The sequence below is a fragment of the Phyllobates terribilis genome, unplaced genomic scaffold, assembly GCF_046119375.1.
Source record: "Phyllobates terribilis strain yellow unplaced genomic scaffold, ASM4611937v1 Scaffold_85__1_contigs__length_6476398, whole genome shotgun sequence".
Classification (NCBI taxonomy): Eukaryota; Metazoa; Chordata; class Amphibia; order Anura; family Dendrobatidae; genus Phyllobates; species Phyllobates terribilis.
Genome location: NW_027362845.1, coordinates 1,635,903 through 1,659,872, shown reverse-complemented (window position 1 = coordinate 1,659,872; position 23,970 = coordinate 1,635,903). Strand labels below are relative to the sequence as shown.

Sequence of the window (23,970 nt, the reverse complement as noted above, 5' to 3'; positions counted from 1 at the left end):
CGCTTTTTCTTTTTTATAGTTGGCCAGAAAACCGCAGAACCTTAAGCAGAAAATGACATGAATGAGAACATCTGCCCGGCTTGTACCGGATCCGGGGGTGTTACGTACAAGGCGAAGTCCCCAGAATAAGGATTTGCTTCATTTTGGTGCAGAGTTTCTAGTAGTTTCTGGTTACTACTGTTACAGGCAGATGCCGTCTGCATAATACAGCCAGCACCGCCTCAACCCCTCCATGCATGTGGACCCCGGCACAAGCACCCAGGTCCATCCTTTTATGCTAAGACATTAATAATTCTACAATTATCACACACAACTTATATACAGAAACCCCCCAACCGTCCCCGATCCAATGGGACTGTCCGGCTGTCGCTGGAGGTCGGGGCTATGTCCTGACGAGCTGTGTTCTGTCAGGACAGTCTGTGCAGTACAAGAACGTCTCATGCCGTGCTGCTGTGATCGCTCCTGGAGAGGGGCAGCATCCGCTCCCCACGCCTCGTACACGCCCGGCTCCGCTCCGCACGCCTCGTACACGCCCGGCTCCTCTCCGCACGCCTCGTACACGCCCGGCTCCTCTCCGCACGCCTCGTACACGCCCGGCTCCGCTCCGTACGCCTCGTGCACGCCCGGCTCCGCTCCGCACGCCTCGTACACGCCCGGCTCCGCTCGCCTCGTACACGCCCGGCTCCTCTCCGCACGCCTCGTACACGCCCGGCTCCGCTCCGTACGCCTCGTACACGCGCGGCTCCGCTCCGTACGCCTCGTACACGCGCGGCTCCGCTCCGTACGCCTCGTACACGCGCGGCTCCGCTCCGTACGCCTCGTACACGCGCGGCTCCGCTCCGTACGCCTCGTACACGCGCGGCTCCGCTCCGTACGCCTCGTACACGCGCGGCTCCGCTCCGTACGCCTCGTACACGCGCGGCTCCGCTCCGTACGCCTCGTACACACGCGGCTCCGCTCCGTACGCCTCGTACACACGCGGCTCCGCACGCCTCGTACACGCGCGGCTCCGCTCCGTACGCCTCGCACACACGCGCGGCTCCGCTCCGTACGCCTCGCACACACACGCGGCTCCGCTCCGTACGCCTCGTACACACGCGGCTCCGCTCCGTACACCTCGCACACACGCGGCTCCGCTCCGTACGCCTCGTACACACGCGGCTCCGTTCCGTACACCTCGTACACACGCGGCTCCGCTCCGTACACCTCGTACACACGCGGCTCCGCTCCGTACACCTCGTACACACGCGGCTCTGCTCCGTACACCGCGTACACACGCGGCTCCGCTCCGTACACCTCGTACACACGCAGCTCCGCTCCGTACACCTCGTACACACGCGGCTCCGCTCCGTACACCTCGTACACACATGGCTACGCTCCGTACACCTCGTACACGCGCGGCTCTGCTCCGTACGCCTCGTACACACACGGCTCTGCTCCGTACATCTCGTACACACACGGCTCCGCTCCGTACATCTCGTACACACACGGCTCCGCTCCGTACACCTCGTGCACACGCGGCTCTGCTCCGTACACCTCGTACACACGCGGCTCTGCTCCGTACACCACGTACACACGCGGCTCTGCTCCGTACACCTCGTACACACGGCTCCGCTCACCTCGTACACACGCGGCTCTGCTCCGTACACCTCGTACACACGCGGCTCTGCTCCGTACACCTCGTACACACACGGCTCCGCTCCGTACACCTCGTACACACGGCTCTGCTCCGTACACCTCGTACACGCGCGGCTCCGCTCCGTACGCCTCGTACACGCGCGGCTCCGCTCCGTACACCTCGTACACACGCGGCTCCGCTCCGTACACCTCGTACACACGCGGCTCTGCTACATCCACACTGTAAACCCCTCCTGACCCCACACATAAACTTCAGCTCATCCAGCACCATGACAACCAGCACAGCAGAGTCCTGCATCCACTGAGGCCCCTGATCATGTGACCCCTGACTCCTCCCCTCCTGTGACCTCATCACAGCTCCTGTGCGCACAGAGCAGCCATATATGTGGTGGCGGCTCTGCAGGTGGAGGTATGTGGAGACCCCATTACTGGGCGCAGGGGGCATTAACCCCTTCAGCACCGAGACTCTTTTGGGGTCTTGTGTTGCCTCTTTATAAGAATCATAAGGTTTTTGTTCTGTTTCCTGTAATAGATACATACGACCCAACTATGGAGACAGGAAGGAGGAAACGTATTGTTCCCATAGTACAGGACCCCTTTACTGCCCCACAGTGTAATGCCCCCATTATGCCCCTTATGCATGATGTATGATGCCCCCACAGTGTAATGCCCCCATTATGCCCCTTATGCAGGATGTATGATGCCCCCACACAGTGTAATGCCCCCATTATGCCCCTTATGCAGGATGTATGATGCCTCCACACAGTGTAATGCCCCCATTATGCCCCTTATGCAGGATGTATGATGCCCCCACACAGTGTAATGCCCCCATTATGCCCCTTATGTAGGCTGTATGATGCCCCCACACAGTGTAATGCCCCCATTATGCCCCTTATGCAGGATGTATGATGCCCACACAGTGTACCCACAATACTGTCTGAGGTTTTACAGTTGGAATAATCCCTCTGGGATTGGTTTTACCTTTGCCTGCTCCCCTTCATGTAGACCCTCGAGCATGTATACATGCATGTAGGGGAGCAGGCCTTACTAGATATCGAGGCTTTGTATATCGCATGAGGATGGTATCAGAGGAGTAAGACATTTCTTGAAATCGAGGTCAATAGAGTGTAGCAGACATAATGACTTCATATAGGATCTTCTAAAATTCACTCTTGTCTTTTTCATAACTTCTTTCTTTTTGACAGGAAGTACTTGCACCATCTCAGGGGTACTACGATGGGGAGCCCCTGGGCTCTCTCGTATGCTAACCTATTCCTGGGCTGGTGGGAGGAAACCACAATATTCAGGGATGATCATAAGTGGTGGCATCCATTTATTGGGGTGCGGTATAGATATATTGACTACATTTTAATCATCTGGTCAGGAACGAATGAACAATCTTTTGAATTTGTCAGGAAACTCAACATCAATAGAGTCGGCCTGAAATTTACATCTGAGTTTAATTATTACCAGTTGCAATCAAGAAAAAACGGGATGGGACCCTAGGGACATTCATCTACCATAAACCTTCAAGCACTAATAAACTATTGAAGTGTGATAGCCACCACCCCAACCCCATAAAAAGAGGAAAACCCATGGGCCAATTTTTATGGTTGAGAAGGTACTGCCATAATGTCACAGATTTTAATATACAGGCAATAGACCTGAACACCAGATTCAGGAAAAAAAGGGTACTACTGGTACATTTTGGATTCCGCATCATCGTTTGCAGAAAAATGGGAGAGAAAGACACTCCTCCATACCTAACCAAGAGACCAAGAAAAAGATGGGATAACATGAGTAAGAAAAACTTATGACAATCAGAGTGACCGTATCTTTAATATCCTCAGAAAACACTGGGATATACTTGTGGCTGACCCGGACCTGAGGGTGCTGTGGGATCTACTCCCACAATAACTTTCAGAAAGGGATCGGTCAATTAGAGACCATTTAGTGCATATTTTCTACAAAAAACCTGCACCCAAGGGGACTTGGCTAGATAGAAGACTCTCTGCGGTTTATTTAGATGTGGAGAATGTTGTACATGTAATTGGATGAGACTATGTAAATCTTTCTCAAGTTCCTCCATGAGTAAAAACTTTTTTCAGAGGGATTATTCCAACTGTAAAACCTCAGTACTTGTGTATATGGCCACATGCACCTGCCCCCTAGATTATGTAGGCAAGACCAAGAGGGAGTCTAGGAGGAGGGTGGGTGGCAGTTGGGCGATATACACCATGGTCACGACACCCCATTAGCGAGGCACATGAACAGTGTACATCGATGTGAAACCGGAGACATCTCCTTTTGTATCATTGAGATGGTTAAACCCAATGTGATTGGAGGTGATCACAATAGATGTATCCTCAAAAAGGAAAGTGAGTGGATTTCCAGACTGGATTCACGAGCCTCTAAGGGACTGAATGAGCAAATTTCCTATGCCTGTTTTGTATGAATACAGCCCCATTCTGGATTACATTTTAGGATTTTATACTCTACCCATTGCTACTCAGTTCCTTGTGAATGGGGATCACATATTGTTGTACTTCATCGAGATATCTGAGCTTCTATATCAGAATTATTGCTTATCAGTTATATCCCACATATACTATTTAGTAACTAACAAGTGTGGTGATCCTTGTGTATCTCTAATTATGCAATAGGGGTCAAATATGACCATTTAGGAATTTACTGTGGGCCACCATCCCATATTTTCTGTTGTTATAAAGTAGATCTACACGCCTATTGTATGATGGGAGGATGTGCAATGCTTGTTTTTAGTCTCCCATGATGCTGATCTCAGAGAGAGGACTTTTCTATATTGGTGGAATGCAATCCAAATCCATTATGCGATCCGGTGTGGAACGCATGCTTCCGGACATGCACATACGCAGATAGGAGACCGTGATGCACTCCGGCATGGAACGCACATGTCCGGGCACGTTTGTACTTTCTGCCCGCCCGTTGTTTTGTTCTGAATTGTGGGGAATACTTGAGAATTTATTTTTGTTCTGTCTGTCTTTAGTTGATCCCACTGATGCATCAGATTAGTCCTCAGAGAATTATAATTAGAGGAACCCATGGACACATTAGGATTTGTGAAGCTGACCTCCGCTCTTCTCTATTTCCTTTGAATTTATTGTGTGACCTGTATTTCAGAACAGTAGCTCTTGGTTTGTTCCATTTCCATGTGTAAATTGAATTTGACTCGTAGTCTTTGATATCTCTTTCAAACTTAGTTTTTTTGATGTCTGAGATCCATCCTCCAGACTTTGTAAATTCTTTTGCATATTTTGTTTGAGTTTTGTATCCAAAAAGGCTTCTACACTGGGCGGAAAACTTTCACCGAGTTTTTTTTCAAGAAACAAATATCAAACGCAATGTGACTTGGTTATCCTTTTACAAATTTATCTTTATTAAGTTTTGAAAAGGAAATACAAATACAAACACCAGGTACTAGTTGTGCAACAAGTAGTAGGTCAAACACGACTACATAACCATAACAATAACCAGTATTTCCAAAAATTTGAAAATGAAATAAGTAAACACAATACAAAGTAGAGTCGCTGGTAGAACATTGGTTCAATGTGTTTTAGGATATACCAGCGTGGTGACTCTGACTTAAATATTAAGTCATTACATATTCATGTGGATTAACAAATAAGGGCTATAAAAGAAAAAACGAGTAGTTAAAACCAAAAACACAAGTACATACAAAGACAAAGGGAAGTGGGGGAAGGGATGTATGGGTAAGAGGGTTAGGGTAACGTCAGAGAGGCTCCTGAAGTATAGACTTAGCTTTCCCCTATGAGGTCAAGGTTTTCAGCGGAAGATTTAAACTCTAGTAGAACCATGTTTTATAAAATTTATCATGGGAGTTATTGATCCTGGAGGTGAGTTTGTCCGTTAGCATAATCTCATTTATTTTGGAGAACCATAGTGTGATTGTCGGGATATTGTTACTTTTCTATAGCAAGGGAATACATGCTCTAGCAGACGTGATCAAGTGTCTCAGTATTGAGTTTTTATATGTTTTTAAAGGGATGTTGCTGTGATGGAGAAGGATGAATGCTGGGTCAAGGTCTGAAATAAGATCAGTGAATTTACTAATCACTAGTAGTACTTTTCCCCAGAAAGGAGAAAGGAGTTTACAGGTCCAGAAAATATGTAGTAGGTCACCCTCCTCCTCCCCACATGTCCAACACATGGGACTAGCATCTGGGAATATAGAGTGTAGGCGAGCTGGGACCGTATACCGCCGAGAAAGCAGTTTATAGCTTGGCTCCTGAAATCGCGAGCTGATTGATGATTTGTGTGTCAAGGTGAAGATTCGCTTCCACTGATCCCTCGTTAAGGTGCAACTCAGATCTCTCTGCCATTGAGATTGGAAGCGTGTTTTAGACTAGTCCAGGGATTCAATCAGTAGGGAATACAAGAGTGACAAAGTGTGTCTTAATGGGCCAGTATTTGGTGACTTGGTTATCCTATAAGGGTTTTTTTTTTACATGTGAACATACACCCTGTAAAGCATGCAACTATGTTAATAAAACCGACACATTTGAAGAAAACTTAACGGGACAACAATTTGCAATATACAATTTCATCAGTTGTAACACTATAGGGGTCATCTATATAATAGAGTGTATAGAGAGTTACCTGCAATATGTGGGATGGACGTCAGATGCGCTATAAACATGTATTAGAAGACATTTATCTGACGCAATCAATCCCACAACATTAAACCTGTCTGGTTTCAAGACACTTTTCACAAAAACATAAAGGGGATATCAGATCCTTCAGATATTAGGAATAGAAACCATTAAGAGCTGGAGATAGAAAAGAAAAATCTTAAATAGAAAGTCATATTGGATATTTAATTTACACACTAGAGCCCCACAGGGAATGGGCATCAGACAGGATTAATATTACAGTACAATTAATTGTATTTGTCTTTGATTTCCAGTGATTTTATTGAATGTCTCATGCATGAGTTGTATTTGTGTATTATCTTTTTCTTCCATACAATACAGGGTTAATTGTCTGAGAAGTACTCAGTAATCAATGGACACCCAGGAAATGGAAGGATATAAAAGTATCACAGAGACTCACATGTTGTAAATCAGGAATAAGCATTGGTTTGGTATGTGGGCACTTGGTGGTATGCCATCACAACAGTTTTTATGAATTCACAATAAATGTGACTTTTTAACAATATAGACAATGCTGGAGAATCCATCTCTCCTTCTTTCTCTACTTGCACCTTGAAATGTCCCTGACCAGGGTGGCTCCATGCTTTGATCTTCAGACCAGATACATTGAATAAACAGTGAGCTGACCTCCCTCTCCATTTTCCCATTACATGCATGTTTTCCCTATAGTGACGAATATTTATTTTTGCTAAAACTGTGATATTTTCACTTTAAAACTTTTTTTTAAACCTTTTTTTATAAACGTTTTTAAACAACTCTCATTAGTGCTATCATACAACACAGAAGCCTCTGATCGCTCCGGTGATGCACTGTACTACTGTAGTGCCGTGTATTATCACTACCTGTGCAATAGTAACGACCCCATACACATGAGATAAGTGTTGGCTGAGCGGTCATTTGGCAGACGGCTATCTCTCCAGACTCCTCCATACACACAAATATTCCAGCTTTCCTGTGGTTTGTATGACTGACTGGTACTGTCGGGGGGCCCCCAAATACATTATATAGTCAACCAAAACCCCCAAAATCAGTGCTTCCATGCAACTTTAGTCTAATGTGTATGGGGGCTTTAAAAGGTATCTTATTGGGCGCTACCTCTGGCCCGGCCTAATAGACTTTCGTACATTGCAGGCCCAGACACCATTATTAGGCATTTCAGTATTATAGGAACTAGGCAGCCCCATACTATTGAGTACTTGGGGGAGGAGGGGCATTCAGCCGAACTCTGTCACGCCTTCTTAGATGCCATGTTTGCTTTTTGCATGACAATGCGCACAGCACCAGGAACTAGCGGTGGACACCGCGTTCCTCTAAGCCACTACGTGCAGCACCGCTTTATAACCAGGAACTCTGGGTCACAGGTATGCTACGTCCAGCTCTATTCTGTCTATCTCTGCCTCTACAGTCCCTCTCAGCTGATAACTCTGAGTCTGCCACTCTCTGCTCTTTTCTGCAGACCCAAGTAACCAGTGTCACTATATCTCCACACTTTTGAATTCCTACCTTTGAATACCATCCAGCAGTCTAGTAGGTGTCAGCTCGCTTCAATTTGTATATATACTTGCTCTATACTATGATGTTGTATCCGCATTAATGGGGTTTGATGAAATATTATACACTGACAGCATGTTTATTGTTCAGATTAAACAAGAGATATTATCATGTTATTGTGCTATGATCCATTTGTATATGCTTTTTTATTTTATTATTTATTATTCTTTTATTTATTGTTTTGTTCTTTGTGCTATTTCCAATAGTTCTTGATGAAGGTCAGATCGACCGAAACGTTTACTTTTGTTTTTGGACTGCATTAAAAAAAAAAATTTCTATAAGAACCATTGAGAGCCGAGGTTATTCTCAATGTCAATTCTAGTGTCAGAGAATTAGGTGAGAATTAGCTTTATGGAAGATGAGTCTATGAAAAACATATTCAGCTGCAGACTCCAAGGAAGAAACTGCTTGTTGTCTGTGGCCTAAAATATATAGGATTTATTACTAGATGTAAAGAAAAAACTAAATAGTGTAAAATAATAAATCTTCTTATATGTTTCCCCTCATTATCTCCAGTAATTGTATTATTACACAGGATTTTTATGATGTTACATAGGCTCATCTTCTTCTCATTCAGGTCTCTACAATATCATATCCTCTCAGTGAAGATCTTCTATATAAAATTTTTTTTTCAGAATTACCAATCAAAGATGTATATGGATAGAGACAAGATGGCGGAGAGGATATTACACCTCACCCTAGAGATCCTCTTCCGGCTTACTGGAGAGGTGAGAGATTCTGATGACGTCACATTACATCATTCTTATCTATGGGAATAACAGATGGACAGAACTGGAGAGGTGAGGACTCTGGAAATGTCTGGAGGGAGATTTATTAATGTGTCTCTCCATAACCAGGATTACACAGTAGTGAAGAAGACCTCTAGTGAGCGCTGTCAGGACCCTGTGTCTGAGGGATGGAGAAGACCCCTGAACCCAATCACAGAGCCTCCACCTCACCCCCTGATACATGAGGACATCAATGACCAGAAGATACTAGAACTCACCTACAAGATGATTGAGCTGCTGACTGGAGAGGTGACACTGCTGGGAATGCTGGGACATTATACAGTAACGCTATGGAGGGATCGGGGGGATGATGGTATCATTGTATGTGTCAGGTTCCTATAAGATGTCAGGATGTCGCTGTCTATTTCTCCATGGAGGAGTGGGAGTATTTAGAAGGACACAAAGATCTGTACAAGAACGTCATGATGGAGGTTCCCCAGCCCCTCACATCACCAGGTAATAGACCGGACTAAATACACACGGCCTATAATTATCTGCATGTAAAGAATGAATTCAGTCCCTGTATGTGTTTCCTCCAGATATATCTAGTAAGAGGACAACACCAGAGATATGTCCCCGTCCTCTTCTTCCACAGGACTGTAAACAAGAAGACCCCAATGTTCCTCAGGATCATCAGGTAGATGGAGAGAAGGTGTCATGAGATCTCCCCTATGATGTGTAGACGGCTGTGAAGGTCTTGTGCTCAGTCTTGTTTTATCCACCAGTATTATATGTTTTATATTTGTTTGTAATGAGAACGGTGGAGATTGTAGGATTAGAGCTGATCATAGATGGGACTTCTCCATCTGTCTGTGACTTTTACAATATTTGTTTCAGGGTGAAGATCTGACCCATATTAATACTACAGAGACATATGTGAGGGGTGATGAGCGGTGTAAAGAGGAGATTCCTACATATGACTACCCAGGTGAGTAGTAACCACTAAATGCAGAGAAGTCACAGATTCTTCTCAGTCACCGGCTGTGGCTGCTTTATTGGTGGTGTAGTCCGGACGTATCGGAATCGTGTGATCACCATTTTACCTCTAGATCACAACATTTTAGTCCATCCAAAAATGTTCACATTACTTTGTGTAATTGTAAAAGACCTTTTCTGTAAAACTTACAACCTGGAGGATCCACCTACCCCCTGGGATTAGATGACGCTGACCGTTACCTGCCCAGATCTGTAAACTACAAAACCAAATGACAACGTACGTAGAATGTGCTGACAAGTGAGAAAATCATTTGAAGAAAAATATTATGATGGGCCTATAAGAGAAAGCGGAGGGTAATGATGCTGTTGGCTTCCTAGAACCCTGATATCTTATTGGATGAATCTACCTTCTCTCCCTTCTCTGCTGCTGAATGTCCTCATATGGTCCCTACAAGACCAGGTCCAGACTTTCTGGCCAAACTTCACTTTTATGATCGACAACATTAAATGTGCAGTGAGGGCCAAGTGTGAATTTCTGTACAATAACAACAGAGTTTCCCTTTATCCTGACTTTTAAATTTCTTATCAAACCAACTAACTACAAACAGGATTGTGATAAACTATACAGAAAACATTACACCTGTGCCATGATATATCTCTAAGCTGTGCGTGGCTGATGGCTGTAATATACATTTATTCACGCCTGCAGGAGATGTGTTGGCTCGAGCCCTGGTTTCATGGATTCACTCCACGTCATAAATTCCATTATGTTTTCGATCCTAAGGAATTCAGATTACTGCACAATCTCTCCTGAAATGGGGGCACTAATATTTTCCCCTTCTCCCATGACAGCACCACCTGAGAGAGGGTATCCGCCCACCAAGGACAGGAACCTACTGAATAAAAAGGTGGTACCTCTCCTCCGCATCAGTTTTTGGTTCCTGTCCCTGATGGGAGCCTCACCAGGTGGTACCTCACGTACCTGGATTATGGACGGTGCGGCCTGGAGGCCGTGGAAGCAGCAGATGGTCCCTGTTCCCAGCCCGTCTGGCTGCTGCCCGGGTCTGCGTGTGGGGAGGAGGTGCTGTTTTCCTTCGGATGCCTCCCCGCGTGCGCCGGGGCCTGCGGCCGGGTCTGCGCCTCGCAAAGATGAACTGAGCGCGCCGGCCGGCAGGTCTTCCGGGCTGCGCACGTGGGGGTCGCGTCGCACCCTCTGACGGAGCGCGCCGGAATGCGCGGGTGGGAAGCTGTCATCCCGCTGCAAGCGCGCCGGGTGCCGCTGGGCTGCGCACGCGCAGAGGCAGGTGGATCTGCGGGTAGCGCGCCAGCTGGCTAAAATTAAAAGAAAAAAAAAAAAAAGGAAAAAGAGAGATGAGCACGCTGCCGGAAGGGGAGGAGCCTAAAGGAGGTGGAGCCCTACTGCTTTTAAGGATGGGGAGCAATCAGGATGGCGGTGTCTGCATCCCCGCCATGATGAATGAGGAACCGCAGTCACCTGGGCAGCAGCTGTCACCGCCACAGGAAGTACAGCAGCAGCCACAGCCATCAAAGCAGCGCAAGCAGCTCAAACAAATGGAACAGGAATCTTCCCATCGACAAAGTCACAGCAGTGAGGGGCGTACGAGTTCCGGCAAGACTGGTCAGAAAAGACTTAGTCAGTCCACCTCCGCCAGATGGGAGCCCTCATGTGAACGGCAACCACCGCCTCCGGTACCCTAGTCTGAACGGCAGTGTGGTGAGTGATCTTCGTGAAAGTCTCACCTTGAATAATGTGCTCTTCTCTCTCTCTCTCTCTTTTCCTCCTTCTTCTCCTTTTATTTCTTGGGGCAGGAGGCGAAGAAGTGTAGTGCTAAAAATAAAAACAGGGAGTGTGCTTTATGCAAAATCGGTCTTCCCACCTCCTATGCCAAAAACCTATGCTCAGACTGTATTCAGAAAACCATTGCAGAGGAGTCCCCCAGGTTTTCTTTAGAATTAAAGGATCTAATCCAGACAGAGGTCAGAGAGTCTTTAAGAGGCTTAACCTCACTCAAAAAGAAGAAGCGAAAACTAGTTTCTTCAGAATCAGAGGAATCAGTGGAGTCCCGTTTTACGAGAGAACTGCCTTCCTCCTCTAATCACTCCTCATCGTCATCGGAGTCTTCGGATGATAATGGGGGGGGCAGACCTTGTTTTTCGGTTGATAATACTGAGAGACTAGTTAAAGCCGTCAGAGGGACTATGGGTATTACCGATACCAAAGTGCCCAGAACAGTCCAGGATGTTATGTTCGGGGGCTTAGACCAAAGGAGGAGACGCTCATTCCCGGTCAATGACAGGATTAAATCTCTGATAGAAAGGGAATGGAAGAAACCGGAGAGGAAGGGTCAGCTGCCGTCATCCTCCAAGCGGAGGTACCCCTTTGAGGATGAGGATGCGGCTAAATGGGACAAAACCCCTAAGATTGACGTGGCCATTTCAAAATCTTCAAAAAAATCCACTCTGCTCTTTGAGGATTTAGGAGCCTTAAAAGACCCGCTGGATAAAAAAGCGGAGTCCTTCCTTAAGCAAACCTGGGAGTCGTCAGCAGGGGCCCTTAAACCGGCAGTAGCAGCGACCTGCACTGCTAGATCTATGATGATCTGGCTTCAACAATTGGAAGACCAGATCAGGGGGAATGTGTCCAGGGAGAAAATTCTATCAGACCTTCCTCTTATGCAGGGAGCGGCTGCATTCCTGGCAGATGCATCGGCAGATTCAGTTAGGCTGGCTGCCCGGTCTGCAAACCTCTCTAATGCAGCCCGTAGGGCGCTATGGCTCAAGAGCTGGCCAGGAGATGTGCAGTCAAAGTCTAAACTGTGCTCAATCCCTTGTGAGGGGGACTTCTTGTTCGGCAAAGGTCTAGATGACATCCTAGATAAAGCCGCAGACAAAAAACATGGATTTCCCATGGTGTCTGGTTCCCGATTTAACAGTTCCTTTCGGAAGAGAAAATACAGCCGCAGTAAAGCTCCCAGAGACCAAGGTAGCTGGAAAGACCGAAAGCCGTATAGCAGAGGCTTCATGTTTGGGGGTCCCTCCTCCGAGAATAAGAAAGCCCCTAAGTGACAGTTCCCCCCAGGTGGGAGGAAGATTGTCCCACTTCCTGCCTGCCTGGAAGAAAATTTCATCCAATTCTTGGATCTTAGGGATAATCAGGAGGGGGCTCACACTAGAGTTCAAGAGCAGGCCCAAGAACACTGTCAAAATATCAGCCCCCAGAGGTTTAGTGGAACAGATAGCCTTACAGCAGGAAGTTCTCTCTCTGCTCAGGAAAGGAGTTCTGGTGGAAACACCTGCACCCGAGCAAGGAAGAGGATTCTATTCGACCCTCTTCCTAATAAAGAAGCCGGACGGCTCCTTCAGGACCATTGCGAACTTAAAGAGACTGAACGACCATTTAATCTACAGGCCTTTCAAGATGGAAACAATAAAATCAGCCATAAAGATGTTATTTCCGGACTGTTTTATGTGCGTCCTCGATCTGAAGGACGCCTACTACCACGTCCCGATTTTGCCAGATCATCAACAGTTTCTAAGAGTAGCTGTACAATTCGTCAGGCACGTAAGGCATTTTCAGTTCGCAGCTCTTCCCTTTGGCATTTCCATGGCGCCGAGAGTCTTCACAAAAATCATTCTGGAGGTCACAGCGCACTTGAGGGAAAGAGATATTTTAGTCATCCCTTATCTGGACGATTTCTTAGTAGTGGGCAGATCAAGTCAACTCTGTGCTCTAGCCCTGGCGGACGTCATGGCCAGTCTAAGACGCCTAGGTTGGCTGTTAAATCTGGAGAAGTCAAGGCTGGAACCAAAGAGGGTTCAGTCTTTCCTGGGTCTCATTCTGGACTCGGAAAACCAAACCTGTCTTCTGCCAGAGGAAAAGAAACTGAAGATCAGATCCCTAACATCTCAGATTGTCAGCAATCCGACCATCACCCTGAGGAGTGCAATGTCTCTGTTGGGTACAATGACGTCTTGCATTCCGGCGGTTCAGTGGGCCCAGCACCATTCCAGATGTCTTCAACAGGAGATTCTGGCAGCGGACAGGCGGCTCAAAGGTCGCCTGAATGGGAAAATATCTCTTCCAGATGTTGTGATCAACTCCCTGGACTGGTGGACATCTCCGGTCAACCTATCTTTGGGGGTTCCTTGGACCTTCCAGGTGTCGGATACAATTACAACAGACGCAAGTGCGGAAGGTTGGGGAGCTCACCTAAGGGATCGTTCTGTACAAGGCCTCTGGTCGGACAGCGAGACAAGCCTCTCTTCCAACATGAAAGAGCTGTTGGCAGCCAGAAACGCGCTAAAAGAATTCAGTTCTGTTCTTCAGGGTCCTCACGTCAGGATAATGTCAGACAACAGATCAACAGTCGCCTACATCAATCATCAGGGGGGTACCAGGTCTCTCCCTCTGATGTTAATAGCGGATCAGATCTTCAGGTTTGCCGAGAGTCGGCTGGTTACGCTCTCGGCACTGCATATAAAAGGGGAAGAGAACATAAAGGCCGATTTCTTGAGTCGTCACATCTTGAAACAAGGAGAGTGGGAGTTGAATCCAGCCGTTTTTCAGCAGATTGTGGATCGGTGGGGACAGCCCCAGATAGATCTGTTTGCAAACAGACACAATCGGAAGACCGAAACCTTTTGCTCCCTGAATCCAAAAGAGGGGGCGTTTGCGGTGGACGCGCTGCAGATTCAGTGGGATTTCACTCTAGCTTATGCCTTTCCCCCTTTAGTACTGATCCCTACTATCCTGAGGAAGATCCGAGAGGAACGGGCGAGGGTTATATTGATCGCCCCGTTCTGGCCCAAGAGACCATGGTTCACTTGGATGAAGAGAATGTCCCAAGCAGATCCATGGGTTCTTCCGGACATCCCGGATCTCCTCAGGCAGGGCCCAGTCTGTCATCCCCAAAGAGCGGGCCTGCATTTGACGGCTTGGATTTTGAGAGGTCGCTATTGACGCAAAGGGGGTTTTCTCCAGATCTTGTTACTACCCTTCTAGCAAGTAGAAAGCCGATAACAACTAGAATCTATGGTAGAACCTGGGCTAAGTTCTTGTCTACCTCGGGTCAGTCTGCCAAAGGGAAGGTTCCTATTGAGGCCATACTAGAATTCCTCCAGAAGGGGTTAAACATGGGACTAGCTACCAGTACTCTTAAGGTACAGGTATCTGCTCTGGGGGCACTGTATAATTATGACTTGGCAGCAAATAGATGGATCATTAGATTTATTAAAGCCTGTCATAGATCCAGACCTATTCCTGTTCCAAGAATGCCTCCTTGGGACCTTAATTTAGTTCTGGAAGCATTAACCAAACCTCCCTTCGAGCCCTTAGAGAAGGTTTCAGAAAAAATCTTAACTTTAAAGACTGCGCTATTGGTGGCCCTGACATCAGCTCGTAGAGTCAGTGACTTACACGCACTATCCATTAACCATCCATTCACTCAAGTATGTATGGATAGAGTAATCTTAAGACCAGACCCGGCCTATCTTCCAAAGGTAGCCTCCAAGTTCCATAGGACGCAAGTAATCACTCTCCCTTCCTTCTATCCTAATCCTAGGGATTCTGAGGAATATAAGCTTCACACCTTAGATGTTAGGAGGGTGTTAGTCCAGTATTTGGAAGTGACAAAAGCCTGGAGAAAGAGTGACGCTTTATTTATATCCTTTCAGGGGGCTAGGAAAGGACTTAAGGTTACAAGGGGGACCATAGCTAGATGGATCAGGGATACTATTACCTTAGCCTACTCTTCTAGCAATCTGCCGGTTCCTGAGAACCTGAAGGCCCATTCCACCAGAGCGGTAGCTGCTTCCTGGGCTGAGAAGGCGGATGTGCCCATCGACATTATATGTAAGGCGGCAACTTGGTCATCCCCTGCTACATTTTACAAACATTACCGTCTTGACCTTTCCTCTTCTACTGATCTGTCCTTTGGTAGAAGGGTGTTGCAAACGGTGATCCCTCCCTCTGGTATTTAATCTCTATAAATCTCTCAGGTGGTGCTGTCATGGGAGAAGGGGAAAAGATCCTAGTTACTTACCGGTAACGGGATTTTACAGAGCCCATGACAGCACCCTATTAATTCCCTCCCCTTTATCACTGTGGTGTGCACTTTTTTTAAGGTGTTTAGTACATATGTTGAGGTGGTGGTTATGTATTAACCTGTCTTCGGAGGCCCTCTCATGCTCTGAAACAAAAAACTGATGCGGAGGAGAGGTACCGCCTTTTTATTCAGTAGGTTCCTGTCCTTGGTGGGCGGATACCCTCTCTCAGGTGGTGCTGTCATGGGCTCTGTAAAATCCCGTTACCGGTAAGTAACTAGGATCTTTTCTCTACTCCTCTGCTCAGGACTCATAGTAGCTCCAATGGTCCATCATAAATGAGTGCAAGTTCGGTTTAGTGTTGGAGCTCTCCCCTCATACATACGTTGTTGTTAGGGATGTAACATATCTTTTATTCTGTATTTTTTTCCAGGTTCATTTTGAATAATACCTTTATTGTGGTGGGATTGGCCTCTGTATCTCCCTGGTAGTCTTTAAAAGAAGGTCTCCATTACGTCTTCCCAATGTCCGAGGGCTAAATTTAAGACACCTCAGCTCTGCACTATTATAAAAAGTTCTCTTTGAACGTCTAATATTTCTTCTTGAAACTCATCTGACAGAAAATATTGTCCCTTACGATAGTTTAGATTGCCAAGAGCCACCGATCCCCATACTCTAATTACCCCAGAGAGGTTTCACCACTAGTTACTCATTTATTACTGATGAAGACTGTTGAGATTGATCATTTCAGTAAATGTATTATTGTCTATAGTCAGTTTTTGACTACAGCAGTTAGTGCTCAAAATGCTCTGATTTAACCTCTTCCTGCAGCCAGTTTTATGTTCCTAATCTGACGTGTGTCACTTTATATGGTGATAACTTTGGAATTCTTCACAAATGATAATAGGAAACAAATGGACCTTACAAATTATTTTCCAACTTCTCTTGAATCTGACAATCCCCTATATTCAGTTGTACACTACTGTGTGGGCGCATGGCAGGTTAAGAAGGGGAGAAGCGACATTTAGCTATTTGAATGCAGATCTTGCTGGAATAGTTTGCAGACACAATGTATTGGGGGCACTGGTCATGGTCACCTGGCAGCTCAAAAGATGGCCACCACGAACAGGCTTTGCGCTATATACTCTAGATCCCAGGGACTGCCTTTCTCATCACCCTTTAATGTCAAGACGAATAGTCAGGTAGCCGGGTCAGAACCAGGAGGGCAGAGAAAATACAAAATCAGAAGACACAAGAGTAGTCAGTAAACGGGCTGGGATCACAACAGAAACAAATACACAAGCCGGGAGCTGAGCACAGAGGACTGAACCAGAGGAGAACAAGGCTGTATCTGGCAGCTTCCGGCAATATGCTTCCAGCTTTAGTAGGGTGCGGTGCTTTCCAGTTGGCTGAAGCAGGGAGCAGATTACTGCAGCTGGACAGCACACACACCCATACTGCCAGACTGGATGGTACTACTGGTCCCAGCAACCCTAATCTTAGTGGCTGGACAGGGCCTGGGCCGCCCAGAGCTTCTGGTTCCGAAGTCTCCTCCATCACCAGCGCTGCCTGCAGAATAAATAAGGCGGCTCCTGGTGACAGAAGCAGACGTAACAGGAGCAGATCCCAGAGGAGATGGGACCCACCATTTGCAAAAGCCCTGTTATTACAAAATGGTAGAAAACCAGAGCAGTAGAAATCCCAATAAAGTGACTACATTTTGGAGATTATAACCCTCAGTGAATTAATCTGTAGGAGAAGTGACTCTTCTGACTTCACAGGCACTTTCCAGAAATTAGCACACAGTGGGTGTTGGAGAGTGAAAATTGCAAATTTGCCATTTTATTACCCAACACATAGTGCCCAGATTGTGCTCCAGGAAACACACACACCATAAATTAAGTGGGTTCTTCTCACTATAGTAATGTCAAATACATGGATGCTAAATGTGGTTTGGGCACACTGCAAGGCTCAGAAGCGAGGGGGAAATCTGACTTTGGGAGTGCGGATATTGCTGGATTGGTTTATGGAAGTGACGCGCCCCCTGGGCCGTGGGCTACTAGGTAGCCGTCCTGGTCAATGCTGGGGGAGGTCACGGTGGCTGTGACCCGGTCCGTGACCCAGGGTAGTCAATTAAAGGGGAAAAGTAAAAGGGAAACAAAGTTTTTAGAGATAATGTTCGTGACGCCACCTGTGGTATGCGGCTATATGGGGCCGCCGCTGCGGTGCAGATGCTCTGGAGCTGATGGTGACGCAGCAGGGTTGGTTCAGCTCTCCACAGTCAGAGCTTAGCTCCAGGGCAGTAGATGGGGATTTTAGGAGGTAGATGTTTGTTGGTGCAGCAATTATTCAAGGACACAGTGGGGTGCAGTCTTCAGATTTTACTTACAATTGTTAAGTTCCTCAGGTTGCACTTTCCGGATTATAACCGCCCATGTCGTCCTGTGTCCTCCGGGGTAGTGATCCAGCAAACTCTCAGGTATTTCAGGAACACTTTCACGGGACCCCGTTCTATGTACCTTTCCCGGTTGTCTCACTGCGCTGGCTCTCACCCTCCTGCCCTGCGCCTCACAATCAGTGTCCCAAGCCAGTAGCCTCAGGTCTTGTCGGGCAACGTGCAGTCCCCTGGACCCTATGCGGCCACCTTTTCGGCGATGTAATTGTGGTTGTCGGCTGCAGCACCTTGAAAATGCAGCAGCCTCCGGTTATCTAGCTGAGCCTGGTTGTTCTCCACTAGTTTAGGGGCCGGTCCCTTCTCTGCGGCCTGATCCCTCCACGTCCGTGTAGATTCGGGCGCACAGGTGGCACTCGCCGTGCCCCTGGGATACCCTCACTTCCTCTTGGAGCCCTCCTCACCGCTCCTCTATTCTCTTCAGTCTCTCCTCTTGGGCCTCTGAGACTGGGCCCTGCTCCTTTCTCCACTCCTCTGACCTGAGCTCCTGCTCCCAACTCTCTCTCCTCTGAACTGGACTGACTGAACTCCTTCTAGATGGTTCCCCTTCTTCTTATACTCCTTCTGTCAGTACTCCCTTGATCTACTTCCTCCTCCCACACCCACAATGTGGTTCCACACTCCAGCTAGGGACCAGGGACTGTGCTCTCCCTTAGGAGCAATCTCGCCCTTCCCTACTGAAGTGGAGTGTATTGGATGCGGGTGTGTGGGTACCGGGTAGTACTCCCACCTTACCTGAGAGTGGGGTACCACACCTCTGGGTGAGATGCAGTCAACTGAACCTGCAGGGGCGCCACAGAAGCCATGTTGATTCTCAAGACCCTTTGAGAATCTAATAATGTGGAATGTTTATTGGTATCATTTTTGCCTACTGTAAGAGGGCCGCCGGACATGTCCTTGAGGGAAGATATGTGTCGCTGAAGTTGGCAGCTTCAGTGATGTGAAACCGGGAAAGCATGCTCCAGCACACTTAGTGCTGAGAGTTTTAATAGGGCGTATCAGGGCCGTTTTTTTCGAGCAGTCATAAGAGATAGGGGGATTGGCTACTCGCATATCTCCACCCCAGGGCGTGTGTATAAAATAGAGACCAAGTGTCTCATTCAGTGTCTGTGGCTGGAAGTGTGGAGACCTCCAGAGTGTTTGAGGGTAAAAAGACACTGACTGTGAGCGGGTGAACCCGCCATATTGGATGGACTGTTTCCTTTCTGTTTTGTTACACTGTGCCGGACAAGGTTTTCTTTTGCTTACTTCTGGAAGTGCGGTTTATGCAGCATAATAAACCTGCCTTGGACATTTTTAAAGAGACAGTACAGTGTCCCGTGCCTACCTCTAACGTGGCTAAGTGAGTACCGAACCCTACACTACATAACATTGTTTGATGGCTTCTTATTCCATATTTTGAAGGCAGAATGAACAAACAGTTGGACACCACGCTCTACTGGTTCATCCTATGAGGTTTTCTATTAGACTGTGAACTGTCATTCTGTCAATAACTTGCCATTCCTACAGGCATTTTAAGTACAATTAACACAAGAATCCCATAGAAAAATAAATAAAGATTGCATACCACTTCTAAATCAATGTAAACACACACATCCCTGGGCTACATGCTAATCCAGGAAAATGAAGAAATATATGCTCAGGTTTAAAAATCAATTTTATTAGACACAAATCTAAAAAATAGAGAAATATTTAAACTTGAGCATATATCTATTCATTTCCCTGGATTAGCATGTAGCCCAGGGATGTTTGTGTTTAGACATTTTAAGTAGAAATGTTCAAAAATATAAATTTCAAAGACATTTTATTCAAAATTAAAAATTGTTTTTTTCTTGGCAGATGACTGTACCAGAAGATCAGAGGGACAGGAGATTTTTAAATCTGACGATCTTGAGATCCCACAGGATACAATTGAATTGAATGCCATTACTCTAGATATACCATCATCCATTCTCAGCAAAGATCTGTCATCTGATCCTATGAAACAGGTCCTGTCTTATGATTCATTACCGACTACTAAGGAAAATCAAAATAAAATAAGCATTAAAAAACGAACTGCTCCTAAAGCAAAGAAATCATTTTCACTTTCAGAAAATGGAAATAGTTTTACCCTCGAAAAGTCTATTCTAAAACATCAAAAAATACACACAGCGGACAATAGATTGTTTTGTTCCAAATGTGGAAAATGTTTTAACCAGAAATCAGTTTTTGTTAATCACCAGAGATCCCACACAGGGGAGAAGTCTTTTTCATGTTCAGAATGTGGGAAATGTTTTAACCAGAAATCAGCTTTGGTTAAGCACCACAGAACCCACACAGGGAAGAAGCCTTTTTCATGTTCAGAATGTGGGAAATGTTTTAACCAGAAAGCATATCTAAATAACCACCAGAGAACCCACACAGGGGAGAAGCCCTTTTCCTGTTCAGAATGTGGGAAATGTTTTAACCAGAAATCAACTTTGGTTAAGCACCACAGAACCCACACAGGGGAGAAGCCTTTTTCATGTTCAGAATGTGGGAAATGTTTTAACCAGAAAGCGTGTCTAAATAACCACCAGAGAACCCACACAGGGGAGAAGCCCTTTTCCTGTTCAGAATGTGGGAAATGTTTTAACCAGAAATCAGCTTTGGTTAAGCACCACAGAACCCACACAGGGAAGAAGCCTTTTTCATGTTCAGAATGTGGGAAATGTTTTAGCCAGAAAGCATATCTAAATAACCACCAGAGAACCCACACAGGGGAGAAACCTTTTTCATGTTCAGAATGTGGGAAATGTTTTAACCAGAAAGCGTATCTAAATAACCACCAGAGAACCCACACAGGGGAGAAACCTTTTTCATGTTCAGAATGTGGGAAATGTTTTAACCTAAAATCTGCTTTGGTTAAGCACCACAGAACCCACACAGGGAAAAAGCCTTTTTCATGTTCAGAATGTGGGAAATGTTTTAACCAGAAAGCATATCTCAATAACCACCAGAGAACCCACACAGGGGAGAAGCCCTTTTCCTGTTCAGAATGTGGGAAATTTTTTAACCAGAAATCAACTTTGGTTAAGCACCACAGAACCCACATAGGGGAGAAGCCATTTTCATGTTCAGAATGTGGGAAATGTTTTAACCGGAAAGCGCATCTTGATAGCCACCAGAGAACCCACACAGGGGAGAAGCCCTTTTCCTGTTCAGAATGTGGGAAATGTTTTAATCGTAAAATGATTCTTGATAATCACAAGAGAATTCACACAGGGGAGAAGCCTTTTTCTTGTTCAGAATGTGGGAAATGTTTTAATCGTAAAATGAATCTTGATAGTCACAAGAGAATTCACACAGGGGAGAAGCCTTTTTCTTGTTCAGAATGTGGGAAATGTTTTAATCGTAAAATGATTCTTGAAAGTCACAAGAGAACCCACACAGGGGAGAAACCCTTTTCCTGTTCAGAATGTGGGAAATGTTTTAATCGTAAAATGATTCGTGATAGTCACAAGAGAACTCACACAGGGGAGAAGCCTTTTCCTGTTCAGAATGTGGAAAATGTTTTAACCAAAAATCAGCTTTGATTAAGCACCAGAGAACCCACACAGGGGAGAAGCATTTTTCATGTTCAGAATGTGGGAAATGTTTTAACCAAAAACCAGCTTTGATTAAGCACCAGAGAACCCACACAGGGGAGAAGCCTTTTTCCTATTCTATTTTTTTTTAATCCAATAAATTTTTATTGACATTTTTTCATTTTTTTTTTTTTTTACAAAACAAGAAACCAGTACATACAATAATAAAATAACATACCATAGGATGACATACATGCATCTCTCCTATAAATCCTCTCAGCTCGCCCATTACCGTCTGATAACTTGCAGTTACTATATCTTACAATTAACATTCCACATTCTTGAAATCTCTTATATAACCACAATATTGTAATAAACATTATAATCCTATACACATATAGGTGTGCTATATTACCCATACCACAAGTTAAGGAATTCTAATACACATTACAATGAAACATTAGACCTCGCCAATACCACCCTCCCCCATAAGTCATTGTCTCTCCTACAATAACCCCCTTGATGTCATTCCAGGTGTATCCAACCATAAGCCCCATATTTTCTCTAATTTATTCATTGAGTTTTGTTTTTTATATACCCCTTTTTCTAATCTGATAGTGTTATTTATCCTATTTTTGAGTTCACTAATTTCTAGAGGTGAGGGGTTAATCCATTTGGATGCAATATGTTTCCTAGCTTAAAATAAACTATGTGAAATCCCTATGGAAATTGGATCAAATTCCATATCATTTTCCAATATACTTAATAGGCATTTTTTGGGTCTGGTTCAATATATATTTTATATACCCTCTTTATATTAGACAAAACTCCTTTCCAGTATTTACCGTATTTTTCGGACTATAAGACGCACCTTTTTCCTCCAAAAGTTTGGAGGAAAATGGGGGGTGCGTCTTATAGTCCGAATGTTGCTGGGGGGGGTATATATATATATATATATATATATATATATATATATATAATACTGTGCTGGGGGGAGCAGTCGTGGCGGAGGAGTGGGGCACAGGAGGCAGCAGCCGCCTGCTGCAGCCTGCACGGTCCCCACTGCTGAAGAAAATGAAAATTCACTGCTCCCCACGCCCATAGGCGTGGGGAGCACTGAATATTCATGCTCCTTAATAGCTGCACACAGTGTATCAACAACTCAGTGTCTATTCCCCTTTTTTCTCTCTTTCCAAAGTTTTTTTCTATTTTAAGGGTCCAGATCTTATTATATGACACCACGAGTGGGTTATAAACTTTTCCCCTGTTTTTTTTTTGGGCAATTTTTTCTCTTTTGATATAATGATTCTTAGGCTCCCTATGGAGTATTTTCGGGTAAACCATATATACTTACACCTTTGCTTTTGATGAGGCTTGATCATCACGCTGCATTGTACTATATCATTGAATATTGTATTACATTGTGATTATAGTAGAGATTATCCTCCACATGCTCTAATGAAATGATTTATTGTCCGTCTTTCCTGTATGATGTTTTTGAATTCTACCCTTTCCCTTATTTTTTATACACATAATGTTTCTGTACATATATTTTGTTTTTTTGTATGCATTAGAGTCTGATGAAGGTCGTGGCTGAACGACCGAAACATCACATGTTGTGGATTGCATTTTTCATGAATCTCTAAAGGAACTTTAATTATTTGATTAATAATTATATTTCATACTACTGAATGAGTGCCGGATTCTATATTCACAGTGTATCAGCAGCGCGGCTGCTGCTGCTGCTGAGCGATCGCGTGTGCCCGCTATTAAAGGGCATGAATATTCACCCCCTCTGCACGCCCATGATGGAAGGAGGTTTGCACTCAAAATCTCACGATACATGGTCCCATTCATTCTTTCATGTACACGGATCAGTCGTCCTTGCCCCTTGGCAGAGAAACAGCTCCAAAGCATGATGTTGCCACCCCCCATGCTTCACAGTAGGTATGGTGTTTCTTTGGATGCAACTCGGCATTCTTTCTCCTCCAAATAAGACGAGTTGTGTTTCTACCAAACAGTTCTACTTTGGTTGCATCTGACCATATGACATTCTCCCAATACTCTTCTGAATCATCCAAATGCTCTCTAGCAAACGTTAGAGGGGCCCGGACATGTAATGGCTTAAGCAGGGTGACACGTCTGGCACTGCAGGATCTGAGTCCCTGGCGGTGTAGTGTGTTACTGATGGTAGCCTGTGTAACATTGGTCCCCGCTCTCTCATTCACTAGGTCCCCGCGTGTGGTTCTGGGATTTTTGCTCACCGTTCTTGAGATCATTTTGACCCC

General features: G+C 45.5%; 1 protein-coding gene across 1 annotated transcript; it reads left to right on the top strand.

Annotated features, from left to right (window-relative positions):
- Positions 1-1,988: 1,988 nt before the first annotated feature.
- LOC141197655 (uncharacterized) lies at positions 1,989-23,294 on the top strand. The gene is made up of 7 exons (XM_073662737.1): positions 1,989-2,047; positions 8,534-8,626; positions 8,756-8,935; positions 9,019-9,142; positions 9,226-9,323; positions 9,524-9,614; positions 19,977-23,294. Exons 2-7 carry the CDS (start codon positions 8,549-8,551, stop codon positions 21,689-21,691), a joined length of 2,286 nt encoding a protein of 761 aa, XP_073518838.1. The 5' UTR covers positions 1,989-2,047; positions 8,534-8,548; the 3' UTR covers positions 21,692-23,294.
- The last annotated feature ends 676 nt before the right edge of the window (positions 23,295-23,970 follow it).

Bases quoted from the DNA above. Each gene is read 5' to 3' on its own strand.
- LOC141197655 (XM_073662737.1), top strand. From the start codon at position 8,549: ATGTATATGGATAGAGACAAGATGGCGGAGAGGATATTACACCTCACC. The intron at 8,936-9,018 runs GTGACACTGCTG...TGTATGTGTCAG, and splicing joins TTGAGCTGCTGACTGGAGAG to GTTCCTATAAGATGTCAGGA. The intron at 9,615-19,976 runs GTGAGTAGTAAC...TTTTCTTGGCAG, and splicing joins TCCTACATATGACTACCCAG to ATGACTGTACCAGAAGATCA.